The sequence below is a fragment of the Onychomys torridus genome, chromosome 23, assembly GCF_903995425.1.
Source record: "Onychomys torridus chromosome 23, mOncTor1.1, whole genome shotgun sequence".
Lineage (NCBI taxonomy): Eukaryota > Metazoa > Chordata > Mammalia > Rodentia > Cricetidae > Onychomys > Onychomys torridus.
In genome coordinates this window covers 52,953,973-52,975,225 of record NC_050465.1, presented here as the reverse complement: position 1 = coordinate 52,975,225, position 21,253 = coordinate 52,953,973, and the positions used below count along the sequence as shown (strand labels likewise).

At 34.6% G+C, this 21,253-nt stretch overlaps 1 protein-coding gene across 1 annotated transcript in view; it reads left to right on the top strand.

Moving 5' to 3' along the window:
* The window catches only part of Erbb4 (erb-b2 receptor tyrosine kinase 4), a 1,064,935-nt gene that overhangs the window by 529,147 nt on the left and 514,535 nt on the right, over nucleotides 1-21,253 (top strand). The window contains exon 3 of the mRNA XM_036172732.1: nucleotides 18,257-18,443. Coding sequence (XP_036028625.1) covers nucleotides 18,257-18,443 — 187 coding nt within the window. The remainder of the gene's footprint in view (nucleotides 1-18,256; nucleotides 18,444-21,253) is intronic.

Below are 21,253 nucleotides of genomic sequence, written 5' to 3'. Positions count from 1 at the left end.
TTCATGTCTGCTGGTTTAGTTTTATGGCCCACTCATTTTTTTATGTGACAATGAATCAGGAAACATCCACTGGAGTATGTGGGCTCACCATTGAGCACACAACTAAAGAGAACGATTGTGTTTCCCCAAGAATTCATTATCATAAGTAGCCAACAGCTCAGGAGGAAGGAGAAGGGCCCATGAGCCTGGTTAGGATCAATGATTTACCTGTCTTAACTGGGTCCAGTATGGCAATTACAGTGGCTATGTTTTTATGTTTGAAATGGTCATATCATGTCCTGGAAATAGCATTTGCAACCTTGCTCACCATGTTCTGGATCTTCTATCCTTTCTGCTCCCTCTTTTTTTGATGTTTGCTAAACCTTACAGAGGGTAGTGGAATTTGTCTCCTTTAGAGTAGGGACTGAAATATAACTTATCCTTCACCCCCCGAGTCTCTGAATTTGTTCACTTTTCATTGGTTGTACTAGGTACTGGGCTGTTTGGAAGAACATTTTGGATAGAATATTAGATCTGAAAATTTAGTACTTTAAAATTGATGCATCCTAAATATTGATTTTCTCTTTTCTGACCTGGCATGAGCATCAATAATAAATGCATTGACATTTATTTATAAGGTGATTTTTTTCTTGTGAATTTGGTTGTTTAAAGCATACTTTAAATTGTATGTAGAAGACACATAGGTACTGGAAATAACATACTTACATTTCATAATACATTCTAATTATGATGAACACTGAAACAATACACTCTTCACTGGCAAACTAACGGACTCTTCATTGGATATGAATAGAAACAATGTTTACTAAAATAGTAGAGCAAAAACTTGTAATGTATAAGCTTTCCTTCTCTGAATTGGATTTTGAGATTTTTTTTAGGTCACTTACCTTTCTAACACTCTAAAAGTCAGGCATTAAAATATGTATCAAGTATTTAAGAATGGGATGTATATATTCTTTTTAATTTAAAGTCTATAAACATTAAAAAGACATGTAAAAATTTGAAATTGCAGTTCATGTTGTTTTTTCATGGTGATCTCATATATATATTTAACATTGTGGCTGGGTATTTATAGGCTACACGATGAAAATATTTTAGGGAACAAAACTGAACATTGTTTTATTTGCTTTTGTAATGACAATGTGTGTGTGGAATGGAAGCTGGGAGGCTTCGTGAAGATTCCTTTCCTTCCCTTTAGTGATAGGATTCTGAAAAGGGTTAGGTAAAATTTGCCCAGCATCATACAGCTAGCTGGCACAATGTGGAGCAACCCAAGGCTCCAGAGGAACCATTTCAAGCTTGTGTTCTCATAGCTTTTTGTTCTTCAGTTTATTTCCCTCTCTTCTGCCCATATTTACCTTATTGTGGAATCACATCTTCACTGAGAAATAGGAAAAGAATTCCCTTAGCATGCGGTTCAGATAGTTCAACTTCAACCATACACAGAGATTTCCCACAAGTCTTGACTTTATAAATACTGTGAAGTATGGGCTATAGTGACAAAGATACAATTTATTGCAGAAGAAATTATACATAGCTACCTATAGAGTGAGTGCAACCATTCTTTTTTTTTTTTTTTTTTTTTTTTTTTGGTGGGGGGAGTGGTTTCGAGACAGGGTTTCTCTGTGTAGCTTTGCACCTTCCCTGGATCTCGCTTGGTAGACCAGGCTGGCCTCGAACTCATAAAGCTCTGCCTGCCTCTGCCTCCCGAGTGCTGGGATTAAAGGCATAAAGGCATGTGCCCCCACCGCCCGGCATGAGTGCAACCATTCTTACGTAGGATAAAGCATGAGCTACACATAGTGGTATCAAGATCTCCTTATTAAAGAAAAACTTGTAACACTTTTTAGGCAAAGAAATACTGGCTGAAATGAAATGGATTCTATTTCTCTAGAATACTGCCCGGTCTCTTCTGTGCACTCAGTGCTGCAAGCAGAAGGATCTCTCCTCAGTTAACAGCATCCTTTGCAGTTCTCTTTTTGTTTGTTAGTTATTTTCTTCTGAGGAAGGATAGGAATGCTTGAAGTCTGTTTTCTTCCTATGTTCAGTCTGAATAAATGTTGTAAACTTTTCATGAGTCTGTTTTGGTATAAAAGTTTTGCATTCTGTATGCTTCATACAATTCTACATTTGTATTATACATTCTATGATGGCACGATTTAGAAATTAGTTTTAAATGGAAGGCTCAAACACCAGAAAATACACATTATTAACATGGGTTTAGATTTAGCTTGAACAGATTCCCTCACTGCCTAGAAGTAGCAATGTTATTAGAGATAGTAAGGAAATGGGATGTGAGCTTGAAAAATAGAAATGTAATAGTGATTGGATCATTAAACAGCTAATTATGTGACAGATAACTTATAACTTATTTTATGCACTCTTCTAATAAGTATCCTGATGAAATAAAAAAGAAATGACTATATAATTTAATAAAGACTTTATTTCCTCAGGTTGTTATTTTGATGTATACTTTATCTGATTTCATCTGTCATATTAAATATATGATTTGAGTGTTCACCAAATATAGAGAGAATATAGTATAGCAGAACAGTAACTAAGCAATATTTTTGACATTCTAATTAGAGAATTAGTGACTCCAAGGTTTAGAAATTGATGATGTGAATGATTCTTGAGACAAAGTCTGAGCTGTATAGCTTAGATTCTACCCCAATTTATAAAAATGTCTCCATCTGTGATGGTCTCCATATTCTGTTAAGATATTTTTTAATGAAAAAGATATGTCAAAAATGTATCCATCTTAACTGTCATCTGTTCAATCTTGAGTAACATCTGTGTTAAAGATGATGTTCTTAATATTTCTTGTGTAAAATTGCTGGGAACTGGCAAAGTAAATCTTAAAGTATGTTTGCTTCACTACTATGCATTAGAAAAAAAAGGTATCATGAACTGTGTCCTCAAAGCTGTCTTGGCCAGCACCTGACCATATCATCATGGAAGCTTGGGCATCTGAAAGACCAGTGATGCCCAAAGGAGTTTGGCTCACTATATGACATTAAGAAAAAGGTGAAAGTCTCTTCAGTTTTAAAGAGAAAACTCAAGAAAACTCTTAAAATGGTTTGAGAATTTTCTGATATTTTTGTGATATATAAAGCAATCCATGTTTCTTATAATTCTATAAATTTCAAAGCGTAGTCAGTGTAGCTTAAATGGAATCATGTATCTGAGAGGGAATTTTAATAAAATTTGTTAGATACTTTCCTAGGCTTAATCTTGTTCTACCTAATGAACATCATTAAAAAAGAAGAGTGTATCCATATTCTAAATGACTAATATTAATAAACCTTAATATTAATGAAATAAGGATAAAAAGTGATATATGTAGTGTGTGATAATTGCCTGCAGATTTTTAACGATTGAATAAATTACTAAAATAATAGGTTCTAATTTCAATGCAATATCAGTAAAACTGAATCATAGATTATAGTAATTTAGGTTTCTCTAGATGTAAATGATAGGCAACCTTGTGTGGTATATTATCATCATAAAATATTTTATATGCATACCTTCTGTCCTTATCCCTTAGCTCTAACTTTGATTCTACCCTGTGATGGAGAATGTTGTTTTAAAGTGTGTTGCATTTTTTCCTTCTGCTTTTGTTAACAATTCAAAGACGTTTGTGATGAACTAAAATTAACATGCAGGGCAGGAGGCTGAGTCATCAAGTAGCTGACAGGAAGTGGTAGGGAGGAACCACATGTAACAAGAGTTTTTTTTTTAAGTGGGGGCTGAGAAAAGGACGCCAGGTTTTTGGGAAGACACCTGCAAAAGGAAAAGGTTAGCTACTTGCTATTCAACCTCTCTGTGCGAACAGGATTCCATCTCAATCCTTGAATTGTGAGTTCTTTAGATTTAGATAAAGTTTCCCTTAGTAGCTTTGAAAGAGTTGATGCCTGAGGGAACATAATCCGCTCAAGCTGCTGCTGGTTGCAGTGGAGTTGAAATCTCTTTTTAGGATAGCCATGGCTTAAAAAGGCAGCCACTGTAGATAACAGAAAACAGAAAACAACAATCCTGAAATGATATTCTTGCTACTTCCTCATCGAAGCAAATTTTACCATCATGCTCGGGGCCATAACTCATAAGCACTCAAGATATTAATGTGTCTTTGCTAAACCTCTGTTTTACCAATCATGATTATTCATGATCATGAAAAAAAAACTGGAGAAAGAAGAAATGTTTCCCCACAATTATATAATAATTTATGGAAATATCTTATCTCAAAATGGTTTCAAAGTAACATTTTTTACATTAACCAAATTCTCTCTGAATTTATTTCCTCTTATATAGTATGATTTTTGCCTAGATATTTTATTCTATTCATGTAGATATTCTGTAACACCAGCCCATCTTGGAACTACATAAGCAATTAGATCCTTAGCAAATGAAGAAGAAAGGGAACAAATGGATAGCATATTAGAAACAAATTGAACAACAGTAAGACTTGCAAACATATTCAAAAAGATATCCTGGTAATTTTCTCCTAAGATCTCTTTGTGTCAGAAACCTGTGGTTATATATTTATCCCTCCACTCAATTTAAAAGATACTTAATAAATACCATCTCACCTAAAATGGTATACCATACAGGAGGTTGCTATGTAGGTACCTAGTCTACAACCTAAAGCTCAGCACATATCCAGGGAAGTAAACAGTGTGCAAAGCTTGGATGCTAATAAAATCATATACAAAGTATATTGTATATATTGTCAAATTTTTGTAAATTTATTGTAAAATTGGATACAAAGTAAACTGCAGTTCATTTTGGGTCTGGGATATTCCTTTGCCATGACTTTTGAATAATAGTAATATTATATCAGATGAAAGTGAGAAGAATGTATTTTGAAGCCTGTACTTTAATTATATATTGTAATGAATATAGAATATTAATTTTTAGATAGCATTTTCAAAACTTTAATATTATACTTGGAAACTTATTGACTTGAAAACAGATGTCCAGTGAATGAAAAGCATATAAAATGGAATGTTTTTTAATTTTATAAAACACTCATTGTCACCAGAAGAAAGATAATTATCTTTTCCATGCTGGTGTTTAAGACTAAAATCATGTGGACACACACATGATTGTTAAAATATTACCAATGGTTCAAAACTTTTTTTTTAATCTTTCAAATGTTGTTTACCTCCATATATTCTTACACCCGAAGCAAGTGTTTTAATTTAGGATAAAAATGAAATGAACATTGAGATATTAACAGTAAACCATGTTCGCAATATATTTATTAGTTCAGAAAATGCTGCCTATGCTTACCTGATTTTTTTGTTGTTTTTTTTTTCCCTTCATTTATTATGTGTCCCTATCAATAGATTACTTTTGTGGCAATACTGGAACAGTCAGTCACTAACGTGCACACTCATGAAGGAGCAATGACCTTGTCTGCATGTTCAAACAGGGAGGATTAAAGGACATGTGAGGAGAAGTAATGACAATGAAATTTAAGATGCTGTGGAAAACACGAAGCATCCAGCCAGCTCCACCATAGTTGGTGCTCACAAGTGCACTCAGCGCTGAGTGGTAGGTAGGCTGCTAAGAGGGCTAATAGTTAGTCTAGTGCTCTGAATTTACAGCAGTAGACGTTGATTTGAGCACTAGAAGAAAAACATTCTTCTGTAGAAACTCAATCCCCATGTCCTATTTTGTTTCATTTCTCTTTTCATGTACTAACACTTTCCATCAGGGATTTGAGGTCATTGTGAAGCACACCTTACTAAGTATGATTTTCTGGTTTTTGCCCCTGTATGATAGTGAGTAGAAATGTCATCAGATTGTAGTATCGGATCCCACTTAAATAAATTAAAGGAGGGTGAAGAGAGCAAGCTGTAACCGAGTGAGTGAGTGAGTGTGAGTGAGTGTGTGTGTGTGTATGTGTGTGTGTGTGTGTATGTGTGCTATAGTAGTCATTTGCTAAAAGCACAACAGGTTGGCAGCAAGCTCATACCACAAATATCCTCCATAAGTGTTGGAAGCAACAGGGATACAGCTTAATAACATATGTCTGAGATTTGTGTTTTCTGTTCTGAGGCAGGAAATATAAAACCCTGTTAAATATTTCTATGAAGAATACCTCATCTCAGCTGGGCAGTGGTGGCGCACACCTTTAATCCCAGCACTAGGGAGGCAGATCTCTGTAAGTTCGAGGCCAGCCTGGACTACAGAGTGAGTTTCAGGACAGGCACCAGAGCTACACAGAGAAACTCTGTCTCAAAAAAAAAAAAAAGAATACCTCATCCTTTTCTCATGTAATGAGAAAAGTGCTTTCATACTGCCCACTGAAGGCAGAACAAAGCACTTTATTAAGGATAACAGTTAGGATAGACACAGACACAGGTAGGTTGTGAACCATAAATTACAGACAAATGTAGGAGACAGGGAGAGAAGCAGAGAATACAAATTTGGACTCACTCTTAGTCCAATTAATCCAGGAGGATGTATTTTGTTTTTATCCCTTAATATGATATCAATGCATCTTGATGCCTTGGAGGTTATCTTTAATGTGCTAACCAATGCAGTATGTTGTGATGTGTATATTCATATAGTCCATTTCTGCTCATTATCTAGATCATTCATTCATAAAAATTATAGTGGTAATGCTCTAATTTTTATAATAAACATTAACTGAATTTTAGATTTATCAGAAAATTGTGAAGAAAATACAGTTTCCTATACCTCCTACTTTCTCCCAAACTATTATTTTCCATTAATGTGGCACATTTATCACAATTAATGAAATGATGTCAACTGATATTCTAGTAGTTTTAAACATTTGTTTTTCACTTACTAACTGAATATTTGATAGAGGCATGCTGGTTAATAAAGTGTGTGTGTTAGTGTTCCCATAGAATTACCATGTTGAATCCTAATGTCCATATGACATGTGGAGCTGAAGCTTTGGGGAAAGGATTAGCTCATAAATATACAGTACTTATGAATGAAATTATTGGCTTCACAAAAGAGAACTTGAGTTATCTCTTAGCCTTTGCACTACATGAAGACATTGTTTACTTGTTTGTTTTTGTGATCAGGAAATAGATAAGTATTAGCTAATCAATTTAGCATTGCCTGTGTTAGTATTTAATTATGAAACATCCTCCCTAGGCCTCAAAAAGACTTTACTCCCAACTAGCATGACTACTAAGTGCTGATATAGTCATGAGTGTTCTCTATCATCATTGAATTGGTTCTGAGGACACAGGACCTTGTTTGAAGTAAGGATAACTGGGAGTGGACACTAGAATCTGTTTTTTCCTTGCATTCTCTGCTTCCTACTACCACAAGGTCCTCGGGCCTCCTCAGCCTGCCCTTCTGCCATATTTCTCTGTCATCTTGGGCTAATGGAAATGAAGCCAGCCCGCTATGGGGTTCAAAACCCTGAGACAAAACAAACATTTTCTTCTTTAAGTATTTCATTTCCTAAGTATTTCATTATAGCAAACCAAGAGATAATTGATGTAGCCTTGATCTTAGACTTCCTAATATCAGGAAATAAGAAAAGTAAGATTTTTTCAATGCTCTGAAGCCAGTGATAGACTATTATGATATCCCTAACAGAGTGGGAAATTCCTTTTAATTTATTAGTTCATTAGTTCATGTTGTAGCTTCCATGGGAAAAAAGAATAGGTAAAACACTTCAAAGGCAATATTGTATTTTATATGCAAGTTTTCAAGAATTTAAATTGTTAATGTACAATTTCTAAAAATGAAAATTATTTACAAAAAATAACATTAACTCAGATTTAATATATAGTTGATGGAATAGTCATTTTAATTATTATCATTTCTTAAATTCAAATTTACTTTTAATTTGTTGGACAAATTAATTGACTCTTGATTCCTATTAGCATGATCTTAAAAGTTTGTGATTGCTTCATCATTTTTTGGTATGGTTCAGGTTGATCATGTACACTTTTTGCCTTAGATCTCCAAATAGGAAAATTTCCATAAATCCAGCTTTATTTTAGTTTGCTAAGACTATAGTCCTGATGCTGCACCCTGGGGAAATAATAAGCTTTCAGGGCTTGGGCAATCACTCATTTCTCTACAGGAACCTCTACGCTGGTGTTTGTTAGGCAGCTTTCTACATCGCTCCTCTATCCCACACTGTGCTTTCATCACCATAATTCAAAAACTTTATGGAAGAGCTGTCATCGCCTCCACACCACTTTCCTTCACTGATGTTTTACAGTGATTGTGACCTTTTCCTCCATACTTCTTCTATAGTGATTGTGACCTTGTCATCCATACATCTTCTACAGTGATTGTGACCCACTAAGGGGCTTGGTCATTCTTCATTCCTCTTTATCTTCCTAAAGCTTAGATGCTAACATACTCAAACTACAGCCTTCCATTCATTCGCAAAGGGGAACAAAACAAGACCAACGTGTCATTTTTTAAAAGGTAGTTCAGCATCGATGTATCTTGTACCTTATAAATGACTTGCATGTTGTCTTAGAAGAGAATAAAATTATTACATCAGTGTGGAATTCCAGTACAGTAAAAATCTGAAGGAAATTGTCATGATGAGTTTTTACTTTTGTTTGAACTGTCGAACAACACACACATATGTGTGTCAGTAAGAAATTATGTCAAAAGGAACTTCAGCTGGTCTCTCAGATGTGACAGAATGTAGTACAACTTTATAACCAGGGTAATGACTGTACATGGATCCTGTTAATAAAAGCTTTATGTTTCAAGAAACAGAGATACAAAGTTAACATCAAATTATTATGACTCTTTGCAGATGAATGATGATTTATTTTCTTATGGCTAACCTTTCATATATGACATTTGAAATGATGAAGTAACCACTGTGCGAATGAGTGTCCTCTATTGCTTTTGTTTGTCATTTTCTTTAGTAATTTCCAATAACCAGTTTCCAATAACAATAATTCTCACATAGTAAGGACATAATAGATCTTTTTGGAAGTAAATAATTGGATGGAAGAGTGAAGCTGAGCAGGGCAGTGCACTTGTATTTTGGAGGAAGGGAAGAGAAGTGTATGCAATGACCTACAATGTGCCAATTGCACTTAGATATTGTTTTCTAAATGAAACAAAATCAACCTGTAAGCTTTTTCATTGAAGAAGCTCAGGTTCTGCCAATAGTATGACACTGTCACACAACTAATATGCAACTTTTTAAGTAATTGTCTTTCCTATAATTGTTATGGTGAGTCTGATGGTAGTACAGAATCCAACCTTATGTGAGGATTATTGAGTCACATTTTTATTATTAACTCCCACAGAGAATCTCATTTGTCTCCGAATATCTCTTTGAAAAGACTCATACTTCCTAAGCATCAAGTATATATCATTTCAGGAAGGCACTAGGAGAATGTTTTTATTGTTATTGTTCTTAATTTTGTTTTTTCTTGCTTTTTAAACATTATGAAATTTAAGCTTAATTGAAACAGAATTATATAACTTTTACTTTCCCATGTTTTTAGCAAATTTCTGTCTTTAGAAATATGACATATGCTATAACTACGATGAATGCTCTGGTTTAGCTGATACACTTTTCATAAGGATAACATTGAAAGTATTTTATTTTTAAATCACATTTTTAGTGAATATGGATTTAAAGTGAGAGAGTAATTATCACCATATTTGGTAGAAACTGCTATTCTGATAACAGAAGTGAGACAGATTTTAAGAGGGATTATGAATGTTGATTTTTTAAAAATATTTTCTTGTTAACTTTTCACCTATATGACTTTGAGAAAGTTTTTTTTTTAATCTTAGTTTCTTTTTCTATAAAATAGAAATAGTGTTCTGTATTTTGGGCCACCAACCAGCTCCCAATCATGTCCTAGAGACTTATTATTAATTATAAATGCTCAGTCTTATCTTATGCTTGTCCCATGAGCTCTTATAACTTAAATTAACCTGGTTCTCTTCATGTATGATTTGCCTCATGGCCTTTTACCTTTCTTTCATTCTGCATGTCCTACTCCAGGCATTCCCCTCTCTTTCTCCCTCTTACTCTCCTCTCTTGAGTCCAATTTCCTCGTACTACTTATTTTTTTCTATTCATCAGCCCTGTGCATCCCTCTACTGCCTAGCTATGGCTGTTCAGCTTCTTATGAGACCAATCAGGTGCCTTAGGCAGGCAAGGTAAAACAGATGCAACACATCTTTATGTAATTTAACAAATTCAGCATAAACCAGTGTAACACATCTTTACCTAGTTAAACAAATGCAACACATCTTTACATAGGTAAGGTAATATACTGCAGCAATATGGGGAATATAGTAAGTAGATAATAATCACATAAACTATGTTAAATACAGAAAAATACAATAAAACCAAATTAATACCATCATTAGAAATAATAAAAAGGTGCATAGAAGCTTTTTATTTTTGTATAATAATATTTAAGTATCAAAACTATTTTGATTAATGATCTACACATCCCTACTCTAATTGATGTTGTATCTGTAGTTGTAATTGCTCCCACAGACTTCATATGATGCCTAATTGCTATGTTTGGATTAAAAATTAGGAGCATCATCAGCAACATCAGAACCTATTCTCATTGAATGTTAAAGGCAGTATTTGTTCTTTTTAATTAATTAAGCCTTTTGTTTTGTGCTGCATAGACACATATTTAGACAGACACTAAAGTGTATCTTGGCATCCTGTCAAATCATCACCTTATACTTTGGCTATCCGGTTTCTGAAGTTGCTCACCCTTTTCATTTAAAAACAACAGCAGACGTGTCTCATAAGCAGTCACCTCTAACGCTGAATCCTCAACGGCCATTTCCCATATGCTGTACAGCAGAGGCAGCTGTTGGCAGAAATCATTTCATGCAAGCCTATTTTCCTCTTTTAAATTTCGAGTGGAGAAAATCACATTTATAAAAGACCTCAGACATGAAACTGTCACTCTCAATTGTGCATTAAAACGGTACCAAGCAGTTTTCTTGTCTAAACATTGGAGATGCATAGTGATTGCTTTAGAAATAGCAGAAAAAGGGTTTTGTACAAGCAACGTTTTATAGTTTACATGTGGAGTGTCCCCACAGGCTTGTCTGTGTGAACACTAGTTTCCCAGCTGGCAGGAATCTTTTGGAAAGTTGTACGGCCTTAGGAGTTGGCGCTCAGCTGGAGGAAGTGAATATCTTAGGAAGGTGAGAGTCTGCCTGAGTCTGCCTTTCATTTTCTCGGATTCTTGATGCTAGACATGTAACAGATGACCCTGAACCCTGGCCACCACATCTCCTCTACGATGAGGGATTGCACTTTCTTAATGCTTGAGCAAAAATAAATCTCTCCTTCCTTAAGTCGCTTCTGCAGGTTTTTCTGTCAAATGATGAAATAACTAATATAATAAGCAATAGAGCAGTTTATTTACAAAAAGCTTTGCTTTTGTATTCTGAAAAATGATGAAACTAATTCAAGAGGAAGGTCTGCTATGAGCCAAGCATTTTTTTTCTTTTAAAAGTTTTATGTATTTATATAGGCAGAGGAGGTTGTCAGAACTCTTGGTAGTGGTGTTGCAGATGGTTATGAGCCATCATGTGGATTTGGGAATGAAAGCAAGTTCTCTGGTGCTTGATTCAGCAGTGCTCTTAACATGTAAGTCATCTAGTTGAGGTTTTATTTGGGGGGGGGGGCACCACCCAGCTGTCAAATAAATACATGGAGATTTTTTTCTTATGAATGTCCAGCCTTAGCTTGGCTTGATTCTAGCTAGTTTTTCTAACTTAGCTTATTCTGTTTCTCTTTAGTTATCTTTTGCCTTCTTACTCTGTGGCTGACTGTGTGGTTGGGCAGCTGCCCCTGGTGACCTCCTCTCCTTCTCTTTTTCTGGCTCTCCCCTCTTTTCTTCTTCTTTAGCCCAGATTTCCCTCCTATTTCTTCTCTCTGCCTGCTAGCCCCACCCACCTATTTTCTCTATTACCTAGCAATTGGACATTTAGCTCTTTATTAGACCAATCAGAGTTTTTGGGCAGAAAAAATAACACAGCTTTACAGAGTTAAACAAATCCAACATAGAATGCAACATATCTTTTCATCATTAAGCAAATATTCCACAGCAAAAAGGAATGTAACACATCTTAAACTAATATTTTTTCAATACCTAACCCCTGAGCCAAGCTTTTTGTTAAATAACTACTTTGGTCAGCTTATTGTGACTGTGACAAAATAGCCAGGCTACCACCCCTCAGAAGGAGTCATTTATTTTGGCTCATAGCTCCAGTTCTTTATCTTTTGTTCTTCTTGTTTCTGATCTCTGGGAAGGCTGGGCCAGAAAGAACTTTATGGAGCAAAGCTGCTTACTCCAGGGTGGCCACGAAGTAAAGAGAAGTAGAGAAGGGCACAGCATGAAATACTCTTCACTGGAATGTCCTGATGACCATTTCTTGCCAAGGCCCAACTCCTTTGGTTTTTAACCACCCTTCTGTAGCCTTATCTATAAATAAATTAAACCATTGATGAGACAATAAACCTCATGATCCAATCACCTCCCAAAGACCTGGCCAGTGGACACTGCTTCATTCAGTGTCAAAATTCCAAAATGTAAGCCCATGGGGAACCACTACTCACCATAGTTCTTAATATATCCATAGTAGAGATGATGAATCTGAACCAGAGGGATGGAACAATGCATCCAAACTTTCTGTTAAATTCTCTGATATCAGACAGTGTTTTTCAGCTTGGACTGTCATAACAAAGTACTATCTAAGTAGCTAAGGTTGAAAGCATTTGATCAAATGTCAGTATAATTTAATGTCTTCTGATATTTCATATATCAGAATATAATACTTGGCTTATAAAGATCTTGTGTCTTCATGAAATAAAAGTCACATTCAAATCTGTTAGATTAAAGAAGACAAATGTGATGTTTAAGGTTCATTATTCTAACTAGTTGATTTCTCAACTAGTTACATCTGTCAGAATATATAAAGTCGAGTGATAATCACAGAGCATCATTATTTGGAAGTTTGGGCAACATTTTCTTTTTGCTTTAAGTCATGTGTGTATCTAATAAAAGTTTTATTAAAACAAGTTATATAATTTTATTAAGTGTAAAGTTTAGTTTCAACTATTAGTACTTTTCCATATACACAATATTTTTAACCAGATTTTATTTAATTTCCTGCTTTACTGGAGCCTAACGTGTTGTGGAATAATTGTTTAACTAGGCAAATATGTGTTACATATGTTTATGCTGTATTTGTTTAACTATGTAAAGTTGTGTTGCATGCCTAAGGTACCTGGTAGATCTAATAAAAAGCTGAACAGCCAGTAACTAGGTTGTGGAGGGACAGGCAGGGCAGGCAGGCAGGTAGAATAAGTAGGAGGAGGAATCTAGGCTCAGGAGAGAGAAAAGTGGGAGAAAGAGAGGGAAACTCCCTGGACCAGCCAGCCACACATGGAGGAAGCAGGAAAGTAGGACATACAGAATGAAAGAAAGGTAAAAAGCTCTGAGGCAAAATGTAGATGAAGAGAAACAAGTTAATTATACGTTATAAGACAAGCCTAATCTAAGGCTGAGCATTTATAACTAATAATAAGTCCCCATGTCTTGATTTGGTGGCTGGTGGTCCAAGAAAGCCTGGTACACTAATGTATATATCTGACATGAGAATATTAATTTACTAAAACACATATTTGTAAAAAAGTTAAAATGCACATTTTAAATTGAGATTTTAAAATATAATCTTACCTGGAGTATAACAAAGAAGATGAATTCACATATAAATATTTAATTATAGATAATGGAATTTGTAATGCCATGAATCTCTAAGAACACCACAAAATTGGGGTGGTTATATGATTATATAAAAGGATCTATAGCTCACATTTCAATTTGTGTAATACGTTAGGAATGTCTTTCAGCAAATAGAGCTGAGATCTTATGCAAAGAATAATGTATAATTCATGAGTGGATCTGCAGAAGGAAGAAAAGCTCAGAGAACTCTACCCAGCCAAAGGGGAAGTTGATGTTTTCAAGTAGGCAATGGAAATGGTGTAAAGGAGGAATTTGATTAGTTACCACTCTACATTCCCCTTACTTGTGGAATGGTTTGTCTTATGGGTAAATTTGATCCATTAGTATACTATTATTAGATGAGCTCAGTTTCTGAGATTGGCTGAGACTCTGATGGTTCTTACAAGTATAAATTCTTAGTTTCAGTTTTGTACCATTTCTTTACAGTTTTTTTTTTATTTTTTTTATTTTTTATTTTTATGAAAGCATTCAAAGTGAAGAGGTATTTTAGAGTCATATATAATTTAACAGACCTAATGAGAGATGGTTATTTCTGGAGAGAGAAACACTTCTGTTTACAATGGGTTGAAGGTGTTCATTGCAAATAAGGCATGTTCATTGCGTGCTGGCTAAGTAGTCTGTGCTGAATGGATAGCCCACAGGTTCATCATGGCAGCCTTAGCACATATGACTCATACTAGCTGAGAGCAGTGTTGCTGGGATGACTGGGCTGAGATTTTCTAACCCTTCAGTGTTGCTTCACATTGGGTACGGTGAGCAAAAATTCTACTCTACTGCCCTTAGGTACATGACATTTCATATGCTCTTTTGCCTAAGTCTGATTACATCAGGTATTGAGTCCCTGCTTCTCAGAGTGTCCTAAGTGTAGAGTTTCAAACAGTGGGAAATGGAAAGCAGAAACCCAAGCAAAAACACAGTATCTCTGCAAGCAGAAGAAATATGCAATGTGCGTTATGAGCTTATTAATTTTTTCTGGTAAACTTCTTAATATTATGTCATAGTTAAGAATGTGCCTGCTTTAGATATTCCCAGATGTGAGAGGAGGGCAGGGACAGGAAGTAATTGCCTTAGGGAAGTTAATGGAATATCTTACAGATACAGAAGCTATGATTTGCTCCTACATTTGTCACTGTCAGAGTAGGCATAATTTCTGCATTCACTACCAATGCGGGGAACTTCCTTACCCCTCAGACATCCTCTTTCCTGTCACTAGAGTTTTCTGTTTCCTTCTCCTCAGGATATCACAGCCATTTAACTTCCTGCTCATCCACCAAGCTAATCACTGTTATATTTATAGATGTCCTCACTCACTGACTGTGTCAGGGTTTGGGGTGAATTCTCATTAGGTCTGAGTACATAAAGCACAGCAGGAGAACAATTCCAAAGCATTTGAACTACTAGAGATGCTTTTAAACAGGTATAAGTAGGAACGGACATGCATCTCCATGCTTGTATGAAAGTAAATCAATAAGCATGAATTTGATTCAGATAAATCTTAAGATAGATAAAGACACATTTGGGAATCTATTATTTATTTTCTCTTTAGGCCATGTTGAGAGAAAAAAATAAAAGAAAGATGGAAACATGAGGAAGGACAGAAAAACAGAGGGAAGAAAGGAGGGAAGAAAAAAAATCAAATCAAGAGTTGTGTCAATTAAAAATATAGCTTTTAAAGGACTGTGAAATAACTTAGAAGTTTGAAAATAATTAGGATTTTTTTTAATTTCTGGAATACTATGCAGGCACAAGGATGGCATAGTTAGCCAGAAGATTTTCCATATCTATCCTTTATTTCCTTCCCTAAATGTTATAAGTAAAGACATGTTTTTATTGGTCCCCTGACTTCTCAAGCATTCAAGGCCTTAATGAACTTCTGTTTCATTCACTCCCTGAACAAAGCTGTTGCAGAGCCAATGAAGACAATAGAAGGCAATCTCCCTTGTTGAACAGATGCTAACTCCTTATGGAGTCTGGTGCTATACCGTCTGCGTTTGAAAAGGGAAAGAGAGTTGCTGACCCTGAACCTCTTCAAATAAAACCATGGTGATAGTTTTCTCTTTTATTAGTCCTTCTAGTGATTTCTATTTGTTACAGTGGTCCACAGGCACAAACAACAAATTTGTTTTTCAATGTTTTCTGTTAGCAGCAAGCCCACCAAGTCATTTTGTTTGAAAAGTTATAGCTGCAAGACTAAAATGCATTGCTTTTAGATTTCAATTCGACTCTATTAAACAGCCATTTTGAATGTCTATTCAACACCAGGGTCAGTACTAAGAGCTGAAATAAATACACAGAAAAGTAAGAGGCATTTGTGAATTTTAGAAATAAGTTGCAAATTTTAAAGGTAAGATGTAAGTGTGCTGAAGATTATATAACAGAGAGATTAAAAAATATTTCTTATGCAATGATATTATGACCATTTTATCTTCAGTTAATTGTCCTGAGACAATTTGTCTGCCTGGCTATTTGTCTGAGATAATATTTGTAATAGCTAGCATCTATTAAATACAATTTGCCATAAGCTTGTTTTGTATCTTACAATGCTTATAACAGCTTTGTCATAGAGATATTGTTTTGAATTTTCTAAAGATGAAAAGACAGAAGATTTTTGAGACCTAAAAGCTTCATTAAATTTACATAAATAGTAAGGACAGAGGCTATATTTCAAGGCCAAATTTCCCTGTTAGGCCAGCCGATATCTCTTGCCATCATACTTTCCTATTTTAGCCACTTAGATTAACTACAATATATTTATATTTATATTATAGCCTATATATCCCAAAGTTGTATTTATTTTCATAACAAAGTTTTGGAGCAATAAAAGTCTTACGTTACTGAAATTCTTTCTAGTGACTTAAAGCCAGAAACAATGAAGAACTGGCATGATTATACGGCCCTATAAGATAGGTTAACACATAATTTTCTCCTCTAGATATCTATCTCTATGATCCAGATAGGCCAATATTAGCTTAAACTGTGTTATTTAGTTCTTTTAAGCATTAGAAAATATTCTTGTCATTGAACTGTTTCCTGAGTTTTTTGTTTGCACTTATCATGTATATCTTAGCTTGTGATCTGAATCAGTTTTCTTTTGAGATATTTCAGATTGTTTGTCCACAGAAACAGTTTAAAAGTATGTGGGAAAACTGTGTTGTAAATACTAGAAAATATAACAGCATTAAATCATGGTACTGTGTATTGCTTTTAGATTTAGAGCATTTATTTTGTAATTTTGAAAGGATAAATTGTTTTTATTAAGCCCTCAAGAAAGGTAACTACTTTAAGAGATATTTATTTGAGAGATTTGTGAACATTTGTTTCTTGTTATTTGTCATATTCTCTGGGTAAGCGAAAAGTCCTTACTATTTATACACTATATACCCAATAATATGTGGTTCAAAGGCTGTAACAAATTCCACATCTCTGTCAATTAATAACTAGAAACATTCTCCATCCAACAAGCACTGCATAATTGTTAATAGCATGACTTCATGATCATATTACTTTTTCACCCTGCATTTTCTTCATCGCCAGTCTCCCCAATAGTGATGTGCACCCCCTTGCTGAAATCAATAAGGGGTTTGAGGTGTCTGATGGGAAGAGTCCCTCCTAAATGGGATTGGAGGAATGTTAGGAAGAATGATGACAGAATGGAACATTCTAGATAAAAAGATTGTTCACATAGCAAAGTCTCCAAATTATCTTTAGTGCTCATTGTGATATAGAGAGCACTTAACAATGATCAGATATCAGTTCAAATACATTTTTTATAATTAATGAGGTAATGTTGCTTTTTAGATCATGTGATGTTAATTCACACTTTTACCTGTCTTTAAAGAACTTGAAGATAGCAATCCAATCAATGCAAGAATGATGGATGGATTACAGAGTTCTAGGGCTTGACTCTATGGAGCAGGGATGATTACAAGTTGTGTTGTGCTAACCATGGGTCTCACTATAGCAGTCCACCTTTCTTTATTCTAATGTTCTTACTCTAAGGACCTTGATCTCAGGAATAGCTACAGTTTCAATGTGATAAATGGGGTACTAAACATCCATATATCCAATGTCTTCAACGAATAAAGACTTTTTCTAGTTTGTTAGGCTTGCCAATTTGCATTCTCATCTGAGGGTTCTATGTCACATCATTGTAGTCTCTCAATGAATGATACCTGTACTCTTTTAACTATATTCATATCTCAAGTATGAGGAATGTCTCATAAAACAAAATCCATTATTTTATTCTAAGAACATTCATGACTTTTAAATAGAAATAAGACGTATCCAGATGAAATTCTAACACTTTGTGATCCTCTATTATTAATCTAATGAGTATCAATATCTTGTGGAAATTAGTGTATTAAATTAAGACCTGAAAATTAGAGTTAAATAACTCATTTTTATTATGATTATATGCACAACCTGTCAAGTTAATTTCACTTTTTAAACATAGGCAATTGTTTGTGTTTTTTCAGTCTATCCGAGAAGTCACAGGCTATGTACTGGTGGCCCTCAACCAGTTTCGTTACCTTCCTCTGGAGAATTTACGAATTATTCGTGGAACAAAACTATATGAAGATCGCTATGCATTGGCAATATTCCTAAACTACAGAAAAGATGGCAACTTTGGACTTCAGGAACTTGGATTGAAGAACCTGACTGGTAAGAAAAATCTGAAAACTAGTGCGTAATGTGATGTAATGTCTATATGTGCATACGTGTGGTTTCTGGTGTTCAGGTATGGAAGTACCTGGGGCACCTAAGTGAGTGGTATGTACTCATTTCATGAGAAATGATGGCCTCTGTGATGCTCTCACTTTTATTGACAGATGTTGTAAGTGCCGTGTGAAAGATAGCAGGATATTGTATCTCAGCTGAACAGCAGTACACTCTCAGGAAACGCTCAGTAACTGTAAACGGAGATAGGAAGCAGGTGTAACACAGTTTGGTGGTCGCAGGTGAATGGTGGACCAGATCAAACCTCTGCGATAATAACATAGTGCTCATACTACCAGAGCTTAGTAATGCCCAAGCGATTATATCTAGTTCGACTAATCTTTAGATGTTTACAGGATCACCCGAGTTTAGGGGGACAGTCTAATTTATTCAGTTTCAATTTCTCCCATTTAGTAGCTCAGCGAACAAGATCACCAATTCTCAGCCTGTCTTGCTGCTGTCCGTGATAGTTCCTCAGCATTGCAGATACACGAAACTAACAAACAAGTTTTATCTTCTAAATAAGAAACTTTGCAGCGATTTTTTTCTAGTTCATGTTTGTTAAAGTTCATATAAACTCTGATGGAATACTTTATTATATAATCATGAATTTTACCAAATATATCTACAGTTAAAGTGTGCCAATAAAATATTCAAACCTACCAGTAGCTCACATTATTAATTTACTTGAAATTACTAGCATATATACATGTATTATATCAAATACATAGTGATTGATGTACATGATTATGTTCATTTGGGGTTCACTCAGTGAAGTTTAAGTGATTTAAGGGGTTTGCCATAAATATAATTAACATTGTTAACTTACTGAGATATTTTTTTGTTTGTTTGTTTGTTTGTTTGTTTGTTTACTATACACAGTGTATGATGTAGTATAGGCTTACAGATGGAAATTTTAATTTCATAATCATCCAGACATGTAACATAAAATTGGGAAATTTGAAGCACAAAAGGAATAATGATAATGTCAGTAGTTAGGACATGGTTGCTGTGGAGCTAATGAAATTATAGTAAATGCTGAGTGTTGGAAATGTATTGGTTCCTATACCAACATTGTTACTTCAAATTTTTCCAGGATAATTTGCCAAAAAATGGCTTTTTTGAAAAAAATTCTACTTGCATACAAGTAATGACTGGAGAAGGAATTTTGAAAATAAGGTGGTTAGGGGGAAAAAGCTGAATAGCTAGCATTAGCGATCTAAAAATTGGATAATACAACTAAAATTTCCAAACTTGCACAGGAAGCACTGTGTGTCTTTCATGAATTTTCTATGATTATATTAAAGCACGAAAGGAATAAATTCCTTTTAAGGAATTTTTATAATATCAGAATCCTTTGATTATTATATACAATGAGCTAGTTGATTTTTCTCTCTATAAAAACCATCATAAATTATTTCTCATATTCATTTCTGTTAGCATCACTACTTCTAAAATAATAACCAAATGTTTTAAAATAAAATTATGTCACATTTAAATATCATTTATCCACTGGGTTCATTGCATATATTAATTATGATTATGACAGTTGATTGATTTTTCTTGTTACACTAAATATAACACTATCATTCCAAAGTAATCTCTAGCCTTGATAGTGCTGTGATATTTCTGGACATTTGTCGAAATGGATAATTTATTAAGATTAAGTGTTGGTTCCTTAGAAAATCTGTATTCATTTAAAAGTTAGTATTACTTTCTTTTGAGCATGTGATAAAAAACCATGTGATAAAATATATGGTAGAAATTCTGGGCATTATGGACATTTTTTTAGATATTTGATTTATTCAGAGGTTGACAATCACGTCAAAATACTTCTGTGTGAATCTAAAATGGCTGAGCCTTAGGCTTAAGGGTTGGTGTGGTGACTGCAATTCTGATAGTTATGAACTGCACAGTAAACACTATTACATTTATAATGTATGAGGAAGACCTGAAGACAGCTAATTATGCCCATGAAGAGGAGTTTTGGGAAATTTTATTCTATTTTGGAGAGAAAAATAGTCTAGGTGTTCTGGTTAAAATAAGGAGTAAGTATTGCAATTCCATCTAGGTAAGATTGAGTTTATGCTATGGAAAGAAATTTCTTTTCTGTTGTAATTTTACTGTTCTACAAAAGAAGTTGATAATTTCACAATTATATTACACACAAGGCTATGAGCTTTGTTCTAAATATAGTCTAATAAAAATAAGTATAGTTATTTAAAAACCTAGATGTGCTAGCATATTGTGGTGTATTTGATTTCTTAACAATGAATTTACTGCAAATCATAGACTGCATGCACCTGAGATGTGCTGCATGACAATTCTGGGGGTGGGTTAATAACATGTGTTTAATGATCTTCCCATGATTCCAATTATGGAGGCTCTGGGTTCACTTTTCCAGATGAATTAAAGTAATGTTACCAAAGAGCAATAGCACAATATGTAGTTGTCCTTTTCACACTTCTTTGGCAAAAATAGTTTTCATTCATCTGTCATATTATGGAAAGAAGAGAAGGAGGGAGAAAGAAACAGATATTCTTTTCATTGCACACCAGCAATTATATTCTAGGTTGTGTTCAGAGTATAAAAAGCACAGATAGGTAGAAATATGAATAAAATATATGTGAGGCCTGGGGATGTATCCTGGGTGGTAGAATGCCTACCTTTATGTGTAAGAATCCCTGGGTTTGGTCCCCAGCTCTTTATAAAGCTACGTATATTGACATACTCTCCTAAGGCCACACCCAGGAGAC